The sequence below is a fragment of the Neofelis nebulosa genome, chromosome 4 (genome assembly GCF_028018385.1).
Source record: "Neofelis nebulosa isolate mNeoNeb1 chromosome 4, mNeoNeb1.pri, whole genome shotgun sequence".
NCBI lineage: Eukaryota > Metazoa > Chordata > Mammalia > Carnivora > Felidae > Neofelis > Neofelis nebulosa.
In genome coordinates, this window is record NC_080785.1 from 94,411,773 (window position 1) to 94,435,602 (window position 23,830).

Genomic DNA, 23,830 nt, shown 5'->3' on the forward strand with positions numbered 1-23,830 from the left:
CTATTCCGTGGATCTTCTCACGACTTGCCTTACTTTCAAAGCCTGCACCGCACTGGACACTTAGAGTCTTCCTGTAGGAACTTCATCTTCAACCAAAGTGGGGAAGACGAAGGCGGCCATGTTTCTCTGTATTTACCTTTTCTAATCTTTCCGGTTTCCCCCAATCATTTCTTCTAGAAGCTTTTGTTGAGCTCATGCGCCACACACTGTGGGTAGTACCCAAACTGTGAAATGGCGTATGAACATCACGGCTTTCTTGGCCATACTTGACCCAAGGGTAAGCGAAAGTGCTGCAGGAAGGGAGGTCCTAGCAGAAGGCAGGACCGATCAGAGCCTTCTGAAAGCAAGAGGTGGGAGGAGAGGAGGGCATGGAAGGAAGCTGAGGTTGTGGAGAGAGGTCTCAACACACTCAAATGTAGGGTGTGTGAGGATGTAGGGCTCCAAACTGGGAAAACAGCTTGATTCCTTAGTGGCCATCACAATGCCGACAGCCTTGAAGTCTCCCCAACTGGAAACTCCTTTTGATGCCCCAGGACCCCAGGACTATCCCAGACAGGGGTCCTCACGCCAAGTTCTTCCATTTGCCCCAATGTACTTGACCTCTTCCTACCTGTGAAGGTGACCTAGGCCTTGCCGGTGCAGGAGACGCAGGTACCAGCGTGTGATTGGGACTAGCTGTTGGGCTCGGGATGGGCGAAGGCTCCTCGGGCGGCGATGGGGTCTTTGCGATGCGGAGAGGACCAGAATCGCTGGATGAACAAACACATGAGAGTCAGCAACGGGCCGTCTAAAGAACAGCACTTACGTTTCAGGGGTCCTCCAGCCCAAAGGAATCCTGAGGCACAAAAGGTTTTGGCTCTCGTCTAGCCCCCTTCTAGGTTAATTCTGGCTGTTATGTACAGTATTTATTATCCACTGGATGCCAGACCCCATTTGGAATACATCATCTCTAACCTCACAACACTCAGGCCTTGCTGTCTCCACGTAAAGTGGGGCACAGAGAGGTTAAAAACCCCTGAAGTCACTCAGCATTTTGCTGGCTCTGAATTCAGGCCTTGGGAATGCAAACCCCTTGTTCTTTCCACTGTGCCAAACAGGCTCTGCAAGAATCATCCAAAGAGAAGCTGAATTAGCTGAACCACTTTCAACTTTTGATTTCCTTCATAATGTTACTAGGTCATAATCGATAGAAAAACCTACCCTGAAAATGATAAATTTTACGTTTATCCTCAGGATAGCGCTGAGTAGGATTTTATAAGAGTCTTTTCTGATAACATTTGGAAACAAATTCATTACTTGTTCCCCTTTCTACACCTTATAAAACAATGACTGAACTCAGACACCTTGACAGGCACGAACGAATTATGTGAAGGCAGAGTGTCAGCAATGTTTCCTGAGAACCCACCGCATTCCTGGCACTGGGCCAGAGGCATGGGACCAGCTCAAAGGTGATGAGCAGGAGAAGGGCACTTGGAACACATCCTACTCTCTAAGACCTTCTAACGTCTACAGATTGAGGGAACAGCGTCTCTACCCCAAAATAAACTAGCGCATACACCACAGCATGATCTACATATTCAAGGGAGTGAGTCCTGCGGGGAACACGGATGGGCCACATGATTGAGACTACGTGCCAGCAATCATGTCCTCTGTCGGGAAGCGCGGATCCAATCTACACTCAACAGGGAGCCCACTGAGCTCACTCACCACCTCGTTCTGTGGAGAAATGTTGAAAAAAACCAAAGGAACATTTGGTAAGTGGCCATGGCCTCACTCTGTCTTCATTTTATCTGATTCAGCAACACTGAAGTGTACAGACACGTTTGTTTCACGTCTCTACGAGGGAGGACCCCCTAAGTTTTTCACGTGCTTTACAGCCAAAACACCCAATGTCATTGCGACGTTCCTCTTACAACCTCCTCTTTGTTCCAAGTTCATGCTGAGATACTATATTGGAAACAGTGCTTCCTTCCACTCCTTTCATGTGTTCTTGTAGGGAATGTTCTTTCCCTTCGAAGGATAAGAGATCCTAAATGCTCACTTGGGATAGCAGCTGTAGCAGAGACTATTATGAGGATGGCTAATACAAAGAGTATCATTTAAGAAAATTAGCTCTCTATAGAGAAATCCAAACACTAACATGGGTAGGAGTGTGTGTTTTTATAAAGGTATACGTAGGACTCTATATGATGATTGATGTTGAAATTGCAAACAGAGAATGTCAGGACTGCATATTACCTTACAAGCCATTTAGTTCAATACCATCTTTTTTTTTTTTCTGTTGATTAAAAAAAAATGAGATCTTCACCCAAAGGATTAATGGACTCACTCAAGGAAGGCAAAGCCTGTTAACTGCAGGATCACAAACCTGAAAGCTGGGTCTTCTGATTTCCAGCCCAAGGCTCACAAGCCTGCCTTCCTTGAACATATGATGCCTGAGAAGGATCGGTGTATTTGACGACTGACTCACAGAATCAACGTGCAACAGGACCGAAACAATGCAGCATTTGCAAGGTCAAGTCAGGAGGTAAAATGATGGTGAGGTGTCAATTACTTTCCAAAATGGATTCATGGAAGATGCCAGCACTGACGATAAGCATAAGGACTAAGTGCTGGGAGTTTAGGAATTCCTTTCTTCTCCAAAGAAAGTAACAGGTGCACAACCAGAAATTACGTGTTAAAAATGTATACCCCAAGTCCCGTGGAAAATGGAGATAGGCAGATAGTCAATTCTATGGTGACAATGACCAAAGCCCACAGTGAGTAAATCTAAAGGCTAAAGGTTAAGGTGAACACAGAACAGAGTCTGACAGTGGAAAGGCTCCTTAGTGTTAGAGTTTTCTAAGAGGATTAAAATAGCATGGGCTGGTGCAGACTGCAGAAATTGCGACAAGCACTGCATGAACTTGGGTCTGAAGAACACAGCCTACCTGGGAGCTCCTTGAATGGTGAAGGCCTTGTCAGCGTGCTGGTCGCCCAGCTTCGTCATCACTTCGTACAATTTGTGGCAAAGCTAAAGGGATGGAGACCATTGGTCTGTTAGCTGTAAGTCATTCTGGTGCCGATTCAGGCTACTGCCCTAAGAGAGGAGGAAGCGTTTACTGAAAAACTGAGAACCTTAACGACGATAGGGATGGCCTCAGGATACCTTTAAATTCTACAAATGGACAATTTAAAACTCATGTCAAGGGGCGCCTGGGTGGCTCAGTCGGTTGAGTGTCCGACTTCAGCTCAGGTCATGATCTCGAGGTTCATGAGTTCAAGCCCGGCGTCAGGCTTTGCGCTGACAATGTGGAGCCTGCTTGAGAGTCTCTGTCTCCCTCTTTCTCTGCCCCTCCCCTGCTCTTTCTCTCTCTCTTTCAAACTAAATACATAAAAATTAAAAAAAAAAAAACTTATGTCAAAACTGAAAGGCCACAAACACAAATAAACCTTTAAAAAACCAAAATACATTTCTCAACCAGAGTACAGAATGGAAAACAAACCCTTATTGTTTCTGCTGACTCTACTAGAGATAAAGTCGTACGACTACCCTGCTGAACTAAGACAATATTAGTTGACGACAGGACTGCTGACTGAATGCTCAGATACCAATTTTTCCTCAGCCTCAAAAAGTATCACTTTTAAACGCCAACTTTTAAAGCTGACTGGAAACAAAAACCAAACAAAACAAGACTGTGAGACTGTGACAGGGAGAAAAAGCATTTCGGAAGAGAAACGAAGACGGGCCAGGATTCCTGAGGGCCTGGAGGAATACTGGAGAAATACCACTGAGAGTAATAACATGCTATGAAAACAAACTCGCAAGTAAGTGACAATGCTACGCCATTTCATTTGCTTTCAGAAAAAAAAAAAAAGTTCACTTATTTTATGTTCCATAAGGAAAAATAATCATCGTTACTTACCACCGCTATTTCCTTATGAAACTTGGCCTCGAGGCTGGAAACATTTTTGAAAGTGTTGACGTAAAACCCAACTCGTCTGCCATGTAGAGACACAAAGAGGAAAGAAGAATAGGGAAAGACCGGTCAGCAAAACCGCATTTGTAATGGCAATGAAATGCATTAGGAACAGGTTTCCTTTGTATAATTGTGATTAACACTGGGCCACATCTGCTGGCCCACAGCACAATCTCTCCAAAGGCAGTGGACGTGCGGAGACAGTGGCTCTCACACCGTGGGGAACACCAGGACTGCATTTCAGATTCTGCAGGTCTCAGATAGGGGTGGAGGATGTGCATTTTAAAAAAAATTTTTTTTAAGTTTATTTATTTTTGAGAGAGAGAGAGAGAGATGCAGAGTGTGAGCAGGGGAGACAGAGAGAAATAGGGAGACACAGAATCTGAAGCAGGCTCCAGGCTCCGAGCTGTCAGCACAGAGCCCAGCACAGGGCTCAAACCCATGAACCGTGAGATCAGGACCTGAGCCAAAGTCCAACGCTTAACTGACTGGGCCACCCAGGCGCCCTAGAATTTGCATTTCTAACAGGCTCTAGGTAACACTGAGGCTGCTGCTCGTGCAGACGGAACACATTTGGAACCACTGCCCTAAGAGTCTATTGTATTTTAGACGTGTGTCTTGTGAAGGGCTGGAGAGAGAGAAGCTTATCATTAATTTTTATGACATATACATAGAATCATTTTGGATTCTGAAATGTGGTGGATAGGCAGAAATAGAAAACCTACCGATTAATTACAATTCCTCAGCTAAAGTAAGAGGGCCAAATATTAAGACACAAGGTGTCCATTCACAGTATCTCAAACAGGTTTGTGAAGCAAAACCAGGGGGTGGGACTTTTAGGTCCCTAATAGTAAGCACACCTGTCAACCCCGAGGGTTCAGCCCAGTACTTCCTGAATGGGCTCCCTTTGCTCTAAATGAGGACACTGTATTAATTCAATCTTTCTGAATCCATCTAATAAATTACTACTTTGATTTCATTCGTGTTCTTGTTTCAATGACATTCTCAAAAATAACTCCAGAATCCTGACTGGTTCATGAGATTCTAAATCCCAAGTAAGAACTTAGATGCCAGAAACATTAGACAGGCCAGATATATGGAATAAACATACTCGGGGGGTGGGGGGGGGCGGGGAGGTTGTAATAAGAATAATATATTGTTTAATATATAATTTTATTATTTAATAATAACTTATTACTGGGGAGTAAGAATGTGGCTGTACATAGGAGGGCCCCTCTTATTTAAACAATGACATGAAAGCATAAATAAAAGGGGACCTTCCTATTTAGCTGTGCCTTGTGCTGAGCATGATTCCAATAAGCCGAGTGGACGAATGTTCCATTATCACTAAAGCCAACGGAAAGAGCTGCCATGTAATAGACACCTTTATTTATTCCCTCACTTAATTCTTGTAACTACCTCCAGGGTAGTGAGCCTCATTTTACATCCAGGTCAGCCAAGGCACAGACATACTAATTGTCCAAGGTCTCGTAATTAATAACCAGAGAACCTGTGTTTGGATCCAAAAGGAGGAAAACCAATAGAAAAGCATGGACTGTGTGACAAGAAATTCTGCTTAAGCACGAGTTTCATGACTTCTGCTCTCTCCAATGAATTAGGGTTTAGAATTTTAACAAGATAAAAGATAAAAACCCAATTTAGAGATTCAGAGATGAAATAATGGTTAAGTACCATGTGAAACTCCAGTAAGGCTTACTTTTTCTACATCTTAACCTGTGCCTTAAGTTCCTACCGTGTTCCACTTAATTTTTTTTTTATTTTAGAAGACTAGTTTATTTGGGTTTCCTTCATCTTTTCAGCTTTATTGAGGTATAGCTGACAATTAAAATGGTGAGATATTTCAAGTGTACATTGTGGTGACCTGATTCACAATTGTGAATGGTTCCCCCATCTAGTTAAGTAACACAGCTCTCACTTCATAAATGTATCTTGTGTGTGTGAACATTTAACTTCTACACTCAGCACATTTCAATTATAGAATATAGTGTTATCAGCTATGGTTACCATGTTTTACATTAGATCCTCAGACCTTACTCACAGCTAAAAGTGTATACCTTTTTACCAACCTCTCCCTATTTCCCCCACCTCCTAGCCCCGGACATCCACTTTCCTACTTTCCATTTCTATGAATTTGCCTTCCCCCACCCAGATTCCACATACAAGGGATACCATGCAGTAGAATCACCTCGCACACCCATCAGCACGGCTGTCATCAAAAAGACCAGATAACAAGTGTTAGCAAAGATGTGGAGAAAAGGGACCCCTTGTGTACTGTCGGTGGGAATGGAAATTGGTGCAGCCACTGGGGAAAACTCCTCAGAGAGGTAAAAATAGGACTACCAGGGGCGACTGGGTGGCTTGGTCAGTTAAGCGTCCGACTTCGGCTCAGGTCATGATCTCACGGTCCGTGAGTTCGAGCCCCGCGTCGGTCTCTGTGCTGACAGCTCAGAGCCTGGAGCCTGTTTCGGATTCTGTGTCTCCCTCTCTCTCTGCTCCTCCCCTGTTCATGCTCTGTCTCTCTCTGTCTCAAGAAAATAAATAAACGTTAAAAAAATGAATACAAAAAAAAAATAGGACTACCATATGACCCAGTGATCCCACTTCTGGAGATATATCTGAAGGAAATGAAACCAGGAACTCAAAGAGATACAGGCACTGCCCCATTCACTGCAGCGTTATTCATAAGAGCCAAGAGATGAAAACAATCCAAGTGTCCATCAACCGGGGAATGATTAAAGAAGGTGTGGAGCGCCTGAGTGGCTCAGTCAGTTAAGCATCCAACTTCGGCTCAGGTCATGATCTCGAGGTCCGTGAGTTCGAGCCCCGCATCGGGCTCTGTGCTGACAGCTCAGAGCCTGGAGCCTGTTTCAGATTCTGTGTCTCCCTCTCTCTCTGGCCCTCCCCCGTTCATGCTCTGTCTCTCTTGTCTCAAAAATAAATGTTAAAAAAAAAAATTAAAATAAATAAATAAATAAAAAGGTGTGACATGTATAGATATACACACACACACATATGTATATGCATATATACATACAGGATACATACACCTGCATATATATGAATATACATATACACACATATATTATGTATATTATTTCATATCAAAATAAAAATAGGTGAATTGAGAGGCATAATCACTGTAGATACTAAACATTAAGTGGAACATATGTCTTTGTCCGGTTTGTTTCACTCAGCATAATGCCCTCATGGTCCATCCATATTATCCCAAATGGCAGAATCTCTCTCTTTTTTTTTTTTTTTTTGAAAGAGAGCATGAATGAGCAAGGGAGGGGCAGAGGGAGACAGCGAGCGAGCAAAATCTAAGCAGACTCCATGCCCAGTGTGGAGCCTGACATGGGGCTTGATCTCATGACCATAAGATCATGACCTGAGCACTGAAATCAAGAGTTGGATGTTCATCCGACTGAGCCACCCAGGTGCCCCTCCTTTCTTATGGCTGAATAATATTCCATTGTGCGTGTGTGTGTATATGTGTGTCTGTGTGTATTTATTGATAGATGACAGATAGATAAACAGACATATATTAATAAAGAAAATCCTGGCACACGGTGTTTGGGAAATAGCAACTACTTGGGAGGGTCAGATCAGAAGCTTGGGAGATAAGAGCAGTGAGGCAGGCCTGTGCGCTGGGGCAGGGGATCTTCCCGACTGTGAAGTATGCGTTTATTTGCAGGCAGTGGTTATTTGCAGCCCTAGCCATGTGTGGGACAGGGGAATGGAGGGGACCTGTGTTTGAGGAAGCTAACAAAGCAGCACCTGTACGGGAGGGGAGTCTGCAGGTGCACTGACAACACTGGGCAGGGGGTCCAGCTCACCGTATGTGGCAGAGAAGACTTCCGGCGGCACTGTAAGTGCCAACTCAGGACCCCCATCAACCGGTCATTCCTCATACCTCCCGTCATTCAATTGCTCAACGAAGGGCCTATGCACTCTGGGTTCATGCCTAGGGGTGGGCTCCGGGGGCTCCAGGAACACACAGTCCACTTACAGGAGCCCCCGAGGGGAGGATTCATGAACACACACTTCACCCACGCTGGTGAGTGAAAGACGCAGAATGCCAATGTTAAAGTTACCACGAGAGGCCATACACAATTGAATACCAAAAATGAGTAGGTTCAGACAGAAACGGCTATAGGAACTGAGAAGATAGGGGAATTGACAGGCCCTGTGCCAGCTTCGAACATCTGCTTGAGAGGATCAACTTGGGCTGGCCCGAAGAAGGGTCAGATTTAAATAGACGGCAGGTGCAGATGGATGGGGGAGGGGGTGTAGCTGAAGTTCATTGGCGGGGACTGCTTTGTTTTCATTGGTTTTTCACTATGACGAACAAAACCCTAACGACGACCTACGAATTAAAACTCGGTGCATGGCTCGACTATTTCCTTAGAATAAGTGCCTTGAGTGTAAACTGTGTGAGAGGCACAGACCACAGAGGCTCTGGTGTGCACTTCCAAGCTGCCCCCACGGGGGCGGGGTCCTTCTACTTCCTTGACGTTCAATGCGAAGTTGCACAAAACCTTCGGGAATATGATGGGCGAGAGTTTGCACCTGGCTGCCTTTTACAGTTATATTCCTTCAATTAAAGTTAATACTTTTTTCTTCATTTACTTAATAGCCGTTTATATTTCTTCTTTTGCGAGTGACCTATTCATTTTTTATGTTCATTTCTTAGTGCTCCCCCCCCTTTTATTTAGAAGGTTAACTGCTATTAAACATAGTGATTCTTGGAGACGTTTAGCAAAAAAACAAGAATTCCCGTTCTTCTGTTAGTTTTGCTTTCTGATATATAGCGTATCTTGTTTATATCAATTATTATTTAGAGAAATAAGTGGTGTGGTGCCGGAAAGAAAGAAAGACCTTGTTTAACACGACTAAACAGGTGTCAAATGATTTTCTAATATTTTTGTGGTTCATTTTAGAATTTCGAAGCTAAGTCAACTAGGATGTGTTTAACTTAGAAAAAAATGTGTTGGGACACTTTTGATGTAATTCGTCATATAAGGGTTTTATGAAATTGGAGACTCTTTCAAAGTAGGGCCTGCCTGTAAGCAGGTCACTACTACAGGCCTAGCACCTGATACGGCACCAGGGCAGAGCAGGTGTGCAGTAAATATTCAATGAATGAACGAATGAGCCAACAAATGTGGCACTCATTCCCCTGGAAGGGCATATGCTGACTGTTACCCTTGACTTGTAAAAACCTGATGTCACCAGCAGGGAACCAGACATCCACAGAGTACTGCTTTTACGTGTTTGCGAAATATTCCACATGCTCTTCATAAACAAGGGACTCAGACATTACCACATCCCCGAAGGAGTCCTCTGAGGCATCCTCAGGCCCCTTCAGGTTAGCTCTCAAGACCCACTTAATTTCTTTATTAAGATGGTTTTTTCTTCTTGGAAACAATGGGAAGGATTGTCAGCTGAGCTGTCACAGCAGTGCAGGCCAGGACACTCCCCTCAGCACTTCCCTCAGGGAAATCTGCAGGGGTGGGGCTGGGCGGGGGGGGGGGGGTCACTGCAACCCCCTCACCACAACCCCTTGCAATGGAAGAAGCATCCTGTGCCATCCGTCACTTACCAGGGGGGTGGAGTGGGAGACCGAGGAACTTTCTCCTAGCTGGCCCCTGCTCCTCTGGGCCCCTGACACTCCCTCCTCTGAGATTCATGCCGCACGTATTCGGCCCTGTACAGCTCATCTACCAACCCCCAGGCCGCCACCCCACTGACTGTCCACAGCGCACATCTCCTGATTCCCTTCTCTCTCCTTCACCGAATCCTAACACGAACACAGCAGACCTCGACACCCGACTCTTAAACCAAGAAACAAACTCGTAACTCACATGCTTATTCATATACATTCTGCTGCGGATCCTGGGTCTTGCCATCCATGGCTCACAACTGACAGCAGACAATGAAGAGGCCTGCTCCCTAACCTAATTTCCTAGACCACAAGATCCTTCATTCATTCACTTCTGTTCCACTTGTTGATTTTTTTCTTAATCTCTCTGAGATCAGTGCCCCTTTCCTTCCAGGTTGTCGTCCCCCTCAGGCTCGGCATCTTGCTTTCTCAAGCTCGGGCCCTGTGGCATACCTCTCACCACTGGCTGGTCGCTGTGCCAACACCTCGTCTTTATCCCCCTGTCCCCTACTGGCTCCAGAAATCCCCAGTCCTAAATCATCCCAACCTGTGCCACCGCCACTGTGGGCTTCTCAAAATGATACCAGTTATTTCAAATTAATTTTTTAATGTTTATTTATTTTTGAGAGAGAGACAGAGGGTGGGGGAATCGGAAGCAGGCTCCAGGCTCCAGCACGGAACCCGATGCGGGGCTCAAACCCATGAACCGTGAGATCATGACTTGAGCCAAAACTGGACACTTAACCGACTGAGCCCCTCAAAATGATACCGGTTATTTTAGAAGGCTTCCCCTGCCCTCTCCCTACTCCCCCAGTGGTATCTGCTATCACTATTCCTCAGGCCCAGCATAGTCAAGATCCTCAAATAAGAGATGATATCCTTCAACATCATCAACCATGGCGTCTCCAATGGCTGCAGTCAGGTTTCTGACCCCACCATCAGTGGGAGCCTGTCTGGAGGCTCACCAAGACAATACACCCTTAGTCTCCTCTGCTTGACCTCCGTTTTGTCAATGATTCTCCTGGCACGCCTTCACTTTTAAAACTCTCGCCATTCTTGGCTTTTTAAGATACTACTCTCCCGGGCCTCCTCCTACATCTGTGATCATTCCTTCTCAGGGACTTCTGCACTTTCCTTAAATAGCGGAGCTCTCATTCCTCAACCCACCATAGCAGGGAGGCCAGAAGTCACAAATGACTGCAATTTCAAGGTGGAGTAATATGGCTGGGAAGAAAACATATGTATAATAAGACAATTTTATGAACTAAGCTTTATTTATGAAAGCCTGCGTACGGTCTCATTTTACATAAGAAGTCCTAAATGCAGACAATCAGGATTTACAGGCAACACCACAGAAGTATTTTTAAGTGCCAGCTTCAGGATGTATAAACGCGACGATCTTCGGCAAAGTGTTTAACCAGTATGATCCCGAGCTTCCTCGTTTGTAAGGTGGGGATATATGCAATTGTGACGATTAGAGGTTATGTGTGTAAAGTGAATAAACTGATACCTGGAAAATACAAAGTATTCAACAATAATGAGCGCTCTCTTTTCCTCTCGTATAAACACAGTACACACAATTACTGCAGTTGAATAATGTAGGTCTAGTCAAAAACCACGGTATATATAAAGAGTATATACAAAGGCCCAAGCTAGGATTGGATCAAAGGGCAGGACCTGACTGACGTAAAAAGGAAAAACCCTTGAGTGCGGTAATAAGTCACAGTGGATTAAAAAGCACTGAAGCAGGGCACTGGGATGGCTCGGTTGAGCTTCCGACTTTAGCTCAGGTCATGATCTCACGGTTCGTGAGTTCGAGCCCCACATCGGGCTCGCTGCTGTCAGCACAGAGCCCGCTTCAGATCCTCAGTCCCCCTCTTTCTCTGCCCCTCCCCCACTCACACTCTCTCTCAAAAATGAATAAACATTTAAAAATAAAGAGCACTGATTTATTTTATTTATTTATTTTTTTAAATTTTTTTTTTTTAACGTTTATTTATTTTTGAGACAGAGAGAGACAAAGCATGAACGGGGGAGGGTCAGAGAGAGGGAGACACAGAATCTGAAACAGGCTCCAGGCTCTGAGCTGTCAGCACAGAGCCCGATGCGGGGCTCGAACTCATGGACCGCGAGATCATGACCTGAGCTGAAGTCGGCCGCTTAACCGACTGAGCCACCCAGGCGCCCCTGAAGTATTTATATTGTATATGGCAGATAAGGGGAATGGCTTCTCTCCAAAACTTGTCCTTCAAATATTCCCATTGTGTTTAAGTTCTTCTAAAGTCTTTCATATTACAAGATACTCTGACAATTACTTATTTTGAATGACCAAATACTATCTGGGGAAGACACAGAAGCCTGAAACCTCATCAGTCAATGCTAGTTTAGGATGCTTATTGAGAACATTAAGAAGAAATATTTTTGTTCCATACCCAATACGTATTAAGGCAAATAATACTCGCCTTTGGGGAATTTTGGCAATTTTCCTGGGAGTATTATCTCATAATTGGAAGTGTTGAGCGTTGTGGTACCTAAGTTCTCATAAAGATCAGTTTAAAAAGCAATTGGGTAAGTAATGACATTTGAGATCACAAAAATTCCTTTAGAGGGGAAATGAACAGGAGAACTGTTTAAATTGTATGCAAGTCACAACTGGTATTGGGGATGTTGAGGAAGATGATAAGCTGGGGAGAACTCTTGGCTGACATTTCATGAGTCAGCCTTGATGAGGACAAACACATGGTGCCAACGATGTGCATAAAGATTTTGGATACAAGTATTTTTTGAAATATAAGAATGAAAAAATATACTTCTTAAAAAACCCATAATTTCATATGATTTGTGACTTTACCTTCTTTTTAAAATTTATTTGAGAGAGAGAGAGAGAGAGAGAGAGAGAGAGAGAGAGAGAGAGAGAGAAAGCACAAGAAGCAGGGGAGAGAGGCAGAGGGGCAAAGGGAGAGAGAAAGAATCTCAACCAGGCTCTGCACTGAGCATGGGGTTCAGTCCCACAACCCTGTGATCATGACCTGACCCAAAATCAAGAGTTGGACACTCAACTGGCTGAGCCACCCAGGTGCCCCTATAATTTGTGGTTTTAAATAGGCACGAATGACTCCATGAAAGTTACGAATAGATATCTGCCTCAACAGGAGGGTGATGAGGGGATGGGTGGTGGCAATGAGAATACGGAGGCAGAGACCAATCCAGAAGACCACAGAGAGGATAAATTGATTCCTTTGATGGTCCTCTGGCTTCCCATAGTTAATGACGCCAAAGCTTTGAGGCGGGGAGCCCAAGAATGACAGTACCAAAAAGAGAAATGCAGGTGCGGAAAGAATGAGTAAATTCAGATGAGCGAGGAGTTAATTTCACACATGTTGAACCTTGGGTTATGGCTGGACATTGAAGTGGGATGCCTTATAGGCTGATTCTAGAGTGAACTGGCCGAAATTTCCTCTAGTTATTTCAAAAATAAACACGGAGTGGACACAAACACGGACAAACTCCACTCTAGACCCTCAAAACGCTTCCAGTTTTAAAGGATAAGTAGGACCTCCAGAATTTTTAGATAGGAAGGTTTTCAGGATGCCAGTCTGGTTGGAAACCGGGCCAGAGGATTTGTCTTAAAGCAATGCTGCACAGCAAGTGCAAATGTGTTTATATGGCATGGTCGCATGAGGTGCCGATGGAAACTGAGAGGCGGAAGTCCCCACTGCATCCAACAGCTTCTTGGTTCTACCATTGAGGGGGAAAAATAAGACAAGGGATGGAAAATGCACTTAATGCCATGAGAAATGCAGAGTAACCATAAAAGAAAAATATTTAGTGCTTAAAATGGGAATGCAGTTCAGGTTAAAAAGGTCAGAGCTGAAAGCACAGGGTTTGGCATCCAAGCCTGAAGACCAGATGACCCCTTGGGATCAAGGGAGTTCTGCCAAGAGCTAATGGGGTATCCTTGTAAATTTCAAAGTTAAGGGCAATTCTCCTGTTGCCTCTTTCTGAGATGGGAGACTCCACTTGAGAAATATATCAAGGTCTAAAAACTGTGTCATCAATATAGCAGCTGCCAGCTTCATGTGGCTATTTAAATTGAAATGAGTCAAAGCAAAATAAATTAAAAATTCACTTCCTCCACCATACGAGCCATATTCCAAGAGTTCAACAGCCAGCCACGTGTGGCAGGTAGCTACCATTCTGAAAAGCACAGATACATAGATACATAGAACGTTTTGCCAGGTTCGATGGCCCTGAAGCATCACATCCCCTCTTCTTGATCTTCCAAATGGGACACGTACACCCTGCACAGAAACTTTACCTTGACCATAACGATGGTAACTCCTCTTGTAAGTCAACGTTAAACTCTTCAAATACTTTCTGTGCTTTCTGAAATTCCTCTTCTGCCTAGAAAGGACACATTGACACGTGTTTATGCTAAAAAAAAAAATCTCACTGAAACACAAGCCACTGTTATGTACAACAACAGCACTGAACATAAAATAGGAATAGCTTTATGGCATCCAAGAAACATTTTGAGAAGGACAGAAATTTGTCTGGTTATAATCCACAAAACCGTTTCCGATAAGAAACACGAAGTCTTACTGAGACACAGAAACTGACTCAATTACAATGGGTGCTTTTGTAATCTGGCAGATCCATTCATGCCACAAAACGGGTTAACTGTCACAGGCACTGCTCTGCTCTGGATACTGCACATGGATGCTTCCCAAAGAGCTCCCAGTCTACCGGGAAGTGAAAATAATTACGTTACAAGATAGTGTTGCAGAGCATGCTATTGGGGAAGATGGTATAGAAACAGAGAAGGTTCCACAGGGAAAGTGATATTCTAATGGACTCTTGAAGAATCAGCAAATGTTTGCTGAAGAAGGGGGTGGACAGACACTCCAATGCATGACGGTGGCGTTCCCTAGCAGCCAGAATCCTAGCTTACCAATTGTGGAAACTTGGGAGGCTGTTTTCACTTTCTTCACCTTGGATACCTCATTGGTAAAATGGGAGACGATAATGCCTCCTTCACAGCTACTGTGACTATTAAGAAATGACAATGTGGATGATCGTGGTGCCTGGCACCTATGGGGTTGTGCAGGAAGTGGACCTCTTATCATGGCCGCTCGGGAACTGAGGTGTGGGTCACGGGGGCTCTAGCTTAGGATATGCGTAGGGAGGAAGCAGAGGGGAAAGAAAATTTGAAAGTTGAGTAGGATGAACAACCACCAAGTTGTGCAGGGCTCATACGCCTGCTAAGGAACTTAGATTTGCTTTCTACAGGCAATGGCAGCCATTAAAAGACAAGCAGTGGGGAAACAGATCTAGAGATGTGAGGCAGAAAGACTATTCAGACAGCTGTGTGTAGGCAGACAGGAGGAGGCAAGACTGGGAGCAAAGCGAGTAGTTACCAGGTGTCAGTTAGTTGGTGTCTGTAAGTAATGGGCATACGGAGTAAAAGCTGCGGAAATGGGTTTTCTAAAAGAAAATGAATCAGTTCCACAAATCTAGCCCATAGCTGGGCTCTCTGACAATCACAGGTTATATCTTAGCATTTCAAATTTGGTTTTCTCTCTGAATCTGCCTTTTAGCTTCAACTACCGACTACAAACACAGAAGGAAGTGTGGGAACACGTTACTTTCACTGACCCTGCAGGATTGTTGGGGGCCAAGGTTTATTTTGATCAAAATGTAGGAGTCAGTGTCAGCCACGTGAACTCTATGGTAACATGCAAAACCTTATTTTTTAATTAAGAATTATGGAAAGCAGCCCGTAGGTACCATGATGCAGTTGAAATTCTGTCCTGATTCCAATCTCCTTCAAAAAGGAAATACAGGCATACCTCGGTTGTTTGTGTGTGTGTGTGTGTGTGTGTGTGTGTGTGTGTGTGTGTGTGTGTGCTTTACCTTACAGTGATGTGCAGATAACTGACATTTTTGCAAATTGAAGGTCTGTGGCAACCCAGCATCAAGCAAGTCTACAGGTGCCATTTTTCCAACAGCACTTGTTCACTTCATGTCTCTGTGTCACATTCAGGTAATTCTTGCAATATGTAGGCATCTTCATTATTATCACATCTGTTATGGTGATCTGGGATCAGTGATTATGATTCACTGAAAGCTCAGGTAATGGTTAGCATTTTTTAGCAATAAAGTATTTTTAGTTAAGATACACATGCTGTGTTTTTAATCATAATGCTATTGCACACTTAACAGACTGCAGTATAGCGTAAACATAACCTTTGTTTGCACCGGGAAACTAAAACATGCATCTGATTGCTTTACTGCAATATTTGCTTTATTGCAGTGGTTGGGAACTGAACCCACAAGATCTTTGAGGTATGCTTGTATTTAATTTTACTCTCTTAGCCTTTACATCGATCTCTTAGGTGTTCAAAATGATCTGATACTTATCTAGCTGTGTTTGTGGGACAAGGCAAGCTTAGGGTCCCCCTACTTCTCCACCATCTTGACTCCTCCCAATCTGCTTGTATTCAATCTTAAAAAGAGAAACTGTCAGAAGTCATAGAACGTAGAGAGTGGTGTCAACGGTGGGATCAATCCTTACCTTAGAGATTCGACTTTCATCCTTCCTCTTGGAGCTCTGCAAAGCTTCTAGATGGTGGCGAGCGCTGTCATAGTCCACCAGCTTCCTGCTGCGTTTTGCGATGCGATTCTGCCAACAAGGAAATACATACAAATAAGGGAAAGGCGTGGTCATACAGTCTCTTTTTGACTGCTGAAATGTTTTCCTTGTCCAGAGTAACCAAATATCTTGACTAGAGATTGAAGTGAGCCAGAATTTCAGCAGACAAATGATACCTGGAAATTCTCCAAAATACACCTCCAATTCTTATGTAAAACCATTTATGTAAAAACCATTAGGTAAATATCTTCCCTTTTGATAGTAATAAGGCTGGTCAGTTGAGGGTAGAATGTACGGTCAAAAATCAGAACATTTCCAGAACTGGTTGAGGGGAGCAGTAAACCTATACTATCTTTTAGCCTCTCCTCTAAATCATGAAGTGTTCCACTTTGAAGATCATGGAAAACTATGTTAGCATTTGGTTTTACACTTCTTTTTTTTTTTAATGTTTATTTCTTTTTGAGTCAGAGAGAGCGCGAGCAGGGAAGGGGCAGAGAGGGAGAGGAAGACACAGAATCCGAAGCAGGCTCCAGGCTCTGAGCTGTCAGCACAGAGCCCAGCGTGGGGCTCGAGCCCACAAACCGTGAGATCATGACCTGAGCCGAAGTCAGACAATTAACCAACTGAGCTACCCAAGCGCCCCTGGTTTTACAATTCAAATAACACTCACACCAACAGCAATTCTATAAAACAGATTTACTTCCTAAAAAATCCTTCTTCCTAGAAGTATTCCCCAATCCTTTTGTTCATTAGAATCACCCGAGGAGCTTTAAAAATACGTTGATTCCTAGAGACTCCCACTTCCATTTAGGATACAGACAACTGCAACGAATGTCACTCTCACACCGACAAGAAAAAATGTGGATCATCTATAAAAGGGTAACTCTCATTGATTGTATCAGAGACCTAAGGTCACAAGGCAACAAAGTAATCTGAATTCTTTTATTCAGGAAGAGGGAAAATCCATCCGAGAAGAGATAAGCCAACAGACCATTTGTGCCAACACACCAGGGTACAGGTAACAGCTGTGGCTACCATACAAGTGGACATGAGGAGGTCAGCTAAAATTTCAACAAACTGTTAAAGGCCTAATGTGGGGTAAGGTATCACTTTGGAAAGCTGGGTGGCCAAGGCACGAGGGCAAATTGCACTCAGGGGTAAGTTCTTTCCTTTGGCCTCCCTTGGATGCTGTGAGAAAGTCTGGGAACACGACACTCCCTTGCAGTGCAGGCGAGAATGAGATGAGCTATGGTTACACAGCGTGGGCATCAAACCACGCCTGTGTCAATGGACATTTTTCTTTTACAAGGCAAAAGTTTTAAGTGGCTTAAGGAGGGAGCGAGAAATCCTCCTACTCACAGACCCCAAACAGAGATCCACTGCTTGATGGGGAAGAGCAGAAGCAAAACCAATCTGGCCCTGGCGGGGAGGGGGCGGTGATAGAAACCCCTCTGGCCCCTACGCTACATGCAAAGAACACTGTTCCACAAAGAAGGGTAAATGAAAAAGTCCCTACTCATTCGGGGAGGGGCATAAACCTTCTGGGGCCCACAGTCTGACCCCTTTAAGACACAGAGGTCTGTTCCCACTCAGGCAGGGGCAGGAAACTCCTGCTCAAAACCAACCAGAGGAAAAAGAAAACAAACAGATGACCATGAGGGAAGGGAGACAAACATAATATAAAAACAGGGAAGGACACAACAGAAGAGACTCACAAATGTGGAGAACAAACTGAGGGTTACTGGAGGGGTTGTGGGAGGGGGAATGGGCTAAATGGGTGAGGGGCATTAAGGAATCTACTCCTGAAATCATTGTTGCACTATATGCTAACTAATTTGGATGTAAATTTTTAAAAAATTGAAAAAAAAATTTAAAAAAAACCAACCACAGATATGAGGCTGACTTTGCTTCAGACAGGCTAAGAAAGCATACCAGAAGACAGCCTTGCCCCCATGATAAGTCCAACGCTCAATAACAAGCAATAGCTGCCTCCCACTGGTGGGAGAGCAAATATATATGGGGGGCCCCCTTCTGCAATACAAGCATACAAGGAACAAAAATCTGATGGGAACAAGGACACTCAGAAAAATGATCTGGCATCCACGGGCCTGTCCATGTGGGCCAAAGGAGAGGCAAAAACCAGACCTCAACCCTAGAGTCTAAAAACATGATAGAGGTTAAGAGAGCAGAACAAGGCATTAGCAGCCCAAGTCTAGAGGAATGTGAAAGCCCTTGTGCACTGAAAGTAACAACAGTACCAACAAACCCAAACCACTTCAATTCATCAGATTGACTTGCATCCCCATGCTGCTGGCCTGACGAAAAGATAGGCCCATTTCGAGACATTAATGTTACTTCAGTCTTTACTATTCTGTACGTGATGCCTGGGATTCATCCTAAAATTATCACACACAAACACACACACACACACACACACACACACTCACACACATCCATGAGAAAAAATAAAGCAATCCACGAACCAGACTCAGACATGATCCCTCAGACATGTTGGAAATACCAAACAAGAATCGAGTTGCAAAAGGAAGATAACAGACATAAGCAGAGGAATAATGTCTACAGAAATATGGGAACTTTAATAGTCAAACAAAAATCAAATGGAGGGGCACTTGGGTGGCTCAGTGGGTTAAGCATCCGATGTCAGCTCGGGTCATGATGGCATGGTTCGTGAGTTCGAGCCCTGTGTTGGACTCTGTGCTGACAGCTCAGAGCCTGGAGCCTGCTTCAGAGTCTGTGTCTCCCTCTCTCTCTCCCCCCCCCCCCCACACTCTGTCTCTTTCTCTCTCTCAAAAATAAAATGAACATTAAAAATAATTGAAAATATCTTTCTAAAAAAATCAAATGGAAATGCTAGAAGTAAAAAAAAAAAAAAAAATTATACCAGAAAGGAAAAATGTCTTTGATAGGCCAATTGCTGTACTTTAGCCAAGAAAGAAGATTGCACTTGAAAATCCATCAAGAGAAATTATTCCCATTAAAACACAAAGAGAACTAAGAGTTGAAAACGTAACAGAATCAAGCATACAAGACATGATATTAAATGGTCCAACACGGTATCAATGGATTTTCCAAAAGAGATGAGAGGGTAAGTCAGAAGAAATATCTGAGGAGATATTGGCTGAGAAATTTATATAATAATAAAGACATGAAAGGACAGACCCAAGAAACTCACAAAACCCCAAGAAGGATAAACACCAAACAATACACATCCAGACACTTGACAGCCAAACTGCTTAAAATCAAGGGTAAAGAAAAACAGAAAGAACAAGGTAAAGATTACAGCAGACTAATCCTGAGAAACTATGAAGCCAGAATACAATGAAATGACATTTTTAAAGTACAGAAAACAAAAGAAAAAGAAATCTGCCAACTCAGAGTTCTAGTCCCAGTAAAAATGCCTTCCGACAGTGAAAATGAAAAAGTCTTTTTCAGACAAACAAAAGCTGAAAGAACTCACTTTCGTTATGGGAATTTTAATACAAAGTAGAGCTATACAAAAAACAAAAACAAAAACAAAACAAAAAAACATACCAGAAATTATAAAATTCAAGGTAAATATACATGATTTTGGTTTTTTACTTTTAATTGCTTGAAAAAGGTAACTGATTATCTAGAGCATAAAAGGAAACAGAAAATATGTACCATGGGGTTTATAACATTTGTAAAGGAAAAACGTCTGATAATAACAGGACGGGAGGAAAGAACTGGGAGGAACGAGCAGGAAAGAACGGGAGGAAAGAGCAACCACTAAAAAGTTACAGACGTATAACTAATAAGCAAATAATAAGCAAATCTAATTAGTCGAGGCAAGGCCCAGGCATCTGTCCTTTTTTAAAGAATTTTTTAAGTTTATTTATTGATTTTTAGAGAGAGAGAGAGAGAGAGAGAAAGAGAGAGAGGGTGGGGAGGGGCAGAGAGAGAATTGCGTGCAGGCCTTACACTATCAGCACAGAGCCCGATGCAGGGCTTGAATCCATGAATCGTGAGATCATGACCTGAGCCAAAACCACGAGTCGGATGCTTAACCAAATGAGCCACCCAGGCACCCCTGTCCTTTTTAAAGAGATCCCTAGCAGTCCAGTTACAGCCAGTTAGTCCAATCTGAGAACTACAGCAGGAGGAGATCCTTAAAAACACTTTAAATTGTGCACGGAAGGAAGAAGAAAACAACAATAAAATTATGTTTGTGGCACACAAAACAATCACAACGCACAGACCCTCAGCAACCTCTAGTATGGGTGTTGTAGGGATTATTCCCACTTTACGTATAGAGGGTTTTGAGTCGCACGGGATTAACTTCTAACGTGTCCAGAATTGCTCAGAAAGTCTCTGGCAAAGATGAATTAGATGTCAGTTCCCACCCTCCCCCACTCCTGCCCCGACCAGTGCCAGGGGCGGGGAGATGCCCGTGAGACCCGCAGGACACAATATCTAAGAAGGCCCTTACTCTCAGGGTCAAAAACGTGCAGAATCAGCAACCCAGAGCAGGTGCCTCCTTTTGGCTTGAACTCTAGTGCCCTCACCTGCCTCACCCAGTCCCCACCCTGCTCCTGACTCTTGGTTACTCCTCCTTCTAACTGCTCCCCTATTTCTCTGATGGACCCCATCATTCAACTACCACTCTATGCTATTCCTCTACACCCCCTTCGGGATTGGTGACAGGTGGGTTGGGGCAGTTACTCTCATTTAGCTGCTTCCAATCCCTTTGCCCTCTACACCTGCCACATCCAACTGGTGTTAGTAGTGGAAGGAATGGCTGACTCACACTGGCTTAAAGATATGCAGTGAATGAGTCTAGGCAGCATGCAGTGATGCCCTTCAGTGAACTCTGGTGGACACAGTGTGCCTATGAGGTGACAGGGCTCATTATTTTTAGCAAACATCTAACTATCACCTTCAAGGGACCACTGGCCCTTGAAGCAATGGTCTTGTGCGACTCTACGTAACTCTGACAGAGCTCTGCTTTGTGGATATGTAGGGTAGGGATCGGGGTGGGGAACTCTTCTTTAGTATTTTCCAAGAAGCAAATCTTGATTCTTTGAAGATGAATGTGATTTTTAAAAGAGCCAAAATTCAATTACTTCTGAGCCTGAGAACAAGGTGGAAGAGTACACTGGGTCATGTTTTTTTGTTCTTTTGTTTGTTTTGCTCAAAAACAAGAAGTGATGACTCATTTTCTTATGTAACTGACAAGTCAACTACAGAGCAGGGCTTACCAAGGTAGAAGTGACTGTTTTAAAGGCCACCCTCAGTTTTGTGCTGGAAATACAAATCAATCTTATTTCCTTACCTATCTGATATTTGAAAACCTTGAAAAAAAGAAGTCTCATAAGTGAGGGTCGAGTTCATTCACGTTGGCTTTTATATAGAACATGATACAATTCGTATGTCACCATCCAGTGGCAAATTTCATTAAATAAACTCACTAGTTTGATGGCAAATCATCTAATTAGACGGTTCAATTGAAATTTTTTCAGATTTCCCACTACATGCTCACCTTATAGAGTAAAAAATTTAATTTACTGTATTTTTCAAAAATTTCAATAATAACCCCGATTTGGATTCACTTTGGCACACTGCCATAAATGTATGTTTAGGTGCTTCTGCATGGCTGCCAAAACAGAATCTAAACTCCATTTTACAATAACTGCTCAGAGCTGTAAGCCTGCCTGCATTGATGACAAACTGGCTCTTATTCTAGGATTGATTTCAGATGTCAGTGCTGCATAATAAGAACTATAATACTGGGTGCCCTGCCAATCACAGTTGGAAAAATCAAACATCATTCCCTCATGAATGGTACTTCATAGCCCTTGCTGGTGAGCCGCAGTAAATATTTGGAAATTTGCCTGACGTTTTAACTACCCTTGGCCTGTTTGCTTTCAATGGAAGTCAAGGAAGTCAATTGTGTTCCATGCTCTGAAAATTCTCTACTCGGTATTTTTAATCATCAGCCTCCTTTCATTCAATAACCCATTCATTACATAATCATTCAGCACTAACGTGACAAAGTGACAGAGCCTACATCCGCTTCTACCTTCCATTCAGTGAGCAAAGACACAGAGAATAGCTTAAGTGTATCTTCACAGAAAACAGTCTTTCAAATACGAGAAGCAGCTACCCTGTCTACGCTCTAATTCCAGACAGTTTCCTTTCCTATTGAAATGCAATTTCCTCAACTCTTTGTCATATGAAATGGTTTCATAATTATCTATCTTGGTTGAAACCCTATGTGTATGGTATGATATTCTAAATGTAACTTCAGAGAAAGAGAAAGAGTGATTCTTTCAGTCTCTCTGCATGATGCAGGCAACACCAAGGCATGTATTTCACTTATTTTCAAGACATCCAGGTAGATGATATTATTCCCAAATCTCTAGTGTAAAGATTGTTCGGTCACTGAAGGATCATCTTTGTGCATGGCCTCAACCATGGACCTCAAGAAAAGGACTGCTTAATTAAAAGTTCTATTAAGTTCTTCATCTTTCTGACATGGAACAAACTGAAAACACTAGCCAATGTCTTTTATAATGATTTTATTTTAATCTATGTTTCAATGCAGGTACTTCTGGGTGTATTTGTCTTATAAAATTATATGCTCCTAGGGTGGCTCAGTAGGTTAAGCATCCGATCTCGGCTCAGGTCATGATCTCACAGTTCGTGGGCTCAAGCCCCGTGTTGGGCTCTGTGCTGACAGCTCAGAGCCTAGAGCCTGTTTCAGATTCTGTGTCTCCCTCTCTCTCTCTCTGCCCCTCCCACGCTCGTGCTCTGTCTCTCCCTCTCAAAAATAAATAAACACTAAATTTTTTTTAAATTATATGCTCCTAGAGAGTATGGCCAATTTCCAAATAACTATGACTGGCAAGTACCATAACTATTGAGATCCTCCACATTTTTTTGATGATACCAAGTTTTTGTTCCTGAAACTCAACTTTTTAAATGTGTTCTTCTCTGGTCAGTCACAGCCCCCATTTGCTTAGTTAAATCATACTATGAATGTTTAATATATGAATAATTTAGACTAGTTGCAAACTGCTTTGAAAGTTTTGACTATGAGGTCAAAGTTTTCCCTTATCTTCTCCTGACATATTGGGAAGTGATTTTTATGGAGATTAAATTACCATGTAATATATGATATCCTGAAGTATGATAGGGATTCTGAGATTGTTTGCTCCACGAGTGTTATAAATTCCAAGACAAAATGTGACTGTCTACCAAATAATCTGAAGATATCCCAAGACACATTCTCTATAGGTTAGTGCATGCAGCCTCACAGAATTCTAAAATTTTTTCAGTTTAATTTTTACATTTCTCAGAAAACTTTCAAAAGCCAACCTATACCTTTTAATGAGGATACGGTCCTGCAATGGCTCAATAAAATGTCTTGCATATGATGATAACATCACTGAGAATCCATCATTTGGATTTGTTCTCTGTGACATTTTGCCACCAAGGCTAATGTACCTCGTCTGATCCTCCTGAGGTTCTTGTCTGGTGCCCCTGTGTCCCAAAATA

The 23,830-nt window shown here is 43.2% G+C and overlaps 1 protein-coding gene across 4 annotated transcripts in view; it reads right to left on the reverse strand.

The window, feature by feature from the left end:
* The window catches only part of AMPH (amphiphysin), a 251,180-nt gene that overhangs the window by 75,562 nt on the left and 151,788 nt on the right, over positions 1-23,830 (reverse strand). For all 4 annotated transcript variants that reach the window (XM_058725445.1, XM_058725444.1, XM_058725447.1 and 1 more), the window contains exons 6-10: positions 16,217-16,324; positions 13,961-14,046; positions 3,906-3,981; positions 2,931-3,013; positions 611-749 (exon numbers count right to left, since the gene is read on the reverse strand). In XM_058725445.1, coding sequence (XP_058581428.1) covers positions 611-749; positions 2,931-3,013; positions 3,906-3,981; positions 13,961-14,046; positions 16,217-16,324 — 492 coding nt within the window. The remainder of the gene's footprint in view (positions 1-610; positions 750-2,930; positions 3,014-3,905; positions 3,982-13,960; positions 14,047-16,216; positions 16,325-23,830) is intronic.